Genomic DNA, 2858 nt, shown 5'->3' on the forward strand with positions numbered 1-2858 from the left:
GCTCACCTGGCCGTCTCATACTGCTTAACAGTCATGAGCGTGTCCTCCATAGTCTTGTTCACCAGGGTGTTGATGCTGGAGACGAAGAAATTGACAGCCCCGAGCAGGGTCTCTCCGTTCTTACACAGCAGCTTCTGCGTCTCTGCGTTACAGCCAAACTCCTCCTGGGGTGGGGACGGGGCGGGTCAGGGCCCCAAGGATGCCGGAAGCCTTCCTGCCCCCCCATGAAAGAGCCCATCCCTCCTGTGCCATGGTCCGGCCTGGCAGCCTGGGGCACTTCCCTGGCCCATTGACTGCAGTTCTGCAACCTCCACTGCACCTCCCCTCTCCGCCCCCTGTGTGGCAGGGCCCTATCAGCCCCCCATTCACACGGGAGGGGAGGCTCCGGGCCCAGCCCAAGGTCACAGGCCATGATAGTGGTGCCAAGTGGCTCCTGCCCCAGCCGGCCGGCCCTCGCCCCGGGCCCATACCTGCAGCTCGGGGGATTTCTGGCTCAGGTCGGAGAAGGCGTCGCCCAGGGCGTGCTGGGTCTGTACCAGGCTGTAGAAGTGGTGGGTCAGTGCCCGCGCCAGCTGCAGCACACACTCGTATTTGCGCTTCGTGTCACGCAGCAGCTCGATCTGCGTCTCCAGCTCCAGGTCGACCGTGCGCGAGCCCCGGCCGAAGCGCTCCGAGATCAGCTGCTTGGTGCACTACGGGAGGGGGACGGGTCAAGAGCTCCTCAGGGCCCTGGGGGGGGGGGGGGGGGGGGCTCCACAAGGGGCAGCTCCCACAAGCCCCCACTGAATATTTAGGAGGGAAGTTCATGCAGTTTGTACTCCAGCCCCCTCCCTGGCCCCATGGGACAGCCACCCCTCCCTCCGCCATGCAGCCCATTCCCCCTGCATGGGACAGCCAGTCCCAGCCCCATGGGGAGCCCATTCCCCCCTCTATGGGACAGCCACCCCTCCCTCTGCCAGGCAGCCCATTCCCCCACCTCCATGGGACAGCCAGTCCCAGCTCCAGGGGCAGCCGATTCGGCCCCCACTTCAATGCGACAGCCGGCCTCCCCCCACCCCAAACAGTCCATTCCCCCCTCCCGCCCCATGGGACAGCCGGTCTCTCCCCCCTAGGCAGCCCATCCTCCGCCGCCATGGGCAGTGTGACGAAGTGGGACTGTTCTTAATGTTTCTTCTGAATACTGTGTGGGTGCCTCAGTTTGCCCTATGCATTTCTTAAGTCTCTAGGTGGTGGGGAAAGGCCAGTGTGCATAAATCACTGACACTCTGTCTCCCTGGCAACAAATGGCCAGGGCCCCCCCGCAAGGAAATAGCTAAAGGTGAACAAAGGGATCAGGTGACCTCCTGGCCCAGGAAAGAGACAAAGCCGAGAGAAGGAGGGGCTGGAGGGAGTTTTGGGAGTTGGATCTACCTGGGGACTAGGAGTGAGTGCAGATGTGGGTGTCTGGCTCTCTGAACCCCATAATGGACCCGGCCGAGGGGTCCCGTTCGCCGCTGTACCTACAAGCTCTGTTTTAGACCATGTTCCTGTCATCTAATAAACCTCTGTTTTACTGGCTGGCTGAGAGTCACGTCTGACTGCGAAGTGGGGGTGCAGGACCCTCTGGCTTCCCCAGGACCCGCCTGGGCAGACTCACTGTGGGAAGTGCACGGAGGGGCATATGCTGAATGCTCCCAGGAGAGACCCAGGAGGTGAAGCCGTGTGAGCTTCTTGTCCTGAAGACAGTCTGCTCCGAGGGAGAGGAGGCTCCGCAAAGTCCTAACTGGCTTCGTGGGGAGCAGTTCCAGAGCATTGCCCGGGGACTCTGTGACAGGCAGCCCATCCCCCCATTGGACCTCCCCACCCGCCCCATGGGACAGCTGGCCCCTCCCCGAATAGGACTGCCCATTCCCTCTCCCACCCCCCATGGCCTGAGACAGACTCACCTTGTACGTGTTGATGCCCCATTTCTTGACAATATCAAACTTCTCCACAGCGATGCCCCGGGTGGCCTCGTCTCCCGTCGCCAGGGGGCTGGGGTGGGGCGGGTGCAGCCCGGAGCCTGGAACACAGGGGGCCCAGGACAGGGCAGTGAGACCCCCACCCCCGCACTGAGGCCTTGATTCAGCCCCCTGGATGGGATGTGTGGTAGCACCTCCTGCAAGGCCTAGTCACTGTCCCTGGGGGCCCTGCTCTGGGGGACCCCCCAGCCCGAGACCCACTCCCCACGGCTGGGCTGAGCGCCCTGGCCCCCCCAGCAGCACGGGGAAGGTGGGGCCAGTGCCCCACAAACAGGAGGACGGGGGACCTGGTGCCACCAACTCTCCCGGGTTTGCCTAAAGCCCCAGCTCCCGGAGCCAGGGGATTTGAGGAGAAACCACTTCACAGCCCACCTAGCTGGGAGGGAAAGCTCGAAACAGTGACCCACTGGGTGCCCATAGGGAGGCCCCCCCTCCCCCATGTCCGCCCTGGCCTCAGAGCGCACCCTTCCCTCGCTCCCCCCAGTGGCCCCAGCACACACATACACTGGCGGTACAACTGGCCCCAGGGCAAGTCCCCCTTCCCGGGTGGCCCCACTGGCCCCAGGGCACACACGCCCCCCTCCGCCCCCACGTCAGCCCCACTGGTCCAGGCGCACGTATGTCCCCCCCATGGCAGCCACAGGGCATGTACGACCCTCCCACGGCAGCCCCACTGGCCCCAGCACACACACACCCCAGCCCCCGCGTCAGCCCCACTGGCCCAGGCGCACGTACCCCCGCCTCCCCGCATCAGCCCCACTGTCCCCAGGGTACACACGCTCCCCTGCCCCCACAGCAGCCCCACTGTCCCCCCGCAGCAGCCCCACTGGCCCTGGAGCATGTACACCCCCCCCCCCC

The 2858-nt window shown here is 64.9% G+C and overlaps 1 protein-coding gene across 1 annotated transcript in view; it reads right to left on the reverse strand.

Annotated features, from left to right (window-relative positions):
- Window positions 1–2: 2 nt before the first annotated feature.
- LOC112123829 (arfaptin-2-like) overlaps window positions 3–2858 on the reverse strand; it is a gene marked incomplete at its 5' end in the record, with an annotated part of 3703 nt that continues 847 nt past the window's right edge. The window contains 3 exons of the mRNA XM_026661975.1: window positions 3–164; window positions 471–692; window positions 1926–2041. Of these exons, the coding sequence (XP_026517760.1) occupies window positions 3–164; window positions 471–692; window positions 1926–2041 (500 nt within the window). The remainder of the gene's footprint in view (window positions 165–470; window positions 693–1925; window positions 2042–2858) is intronic.

The sequence above is a fragment of the Terrapene carolina genome, unplaced genomic scaffold (genome assembly GCF_002925995.2).
Source record: "Terrapene carolina triunguis isolate 2854851 unplaced genomic scaffold, T_m_triunguis-2.0 Scaffold20688, whole genome shotgun sequence".
Lineage (NCBI taxonomy): Eukaryota > Metazoa > Chordata > Testudines > Emydidae > Terrapene > Terrapene triunguis.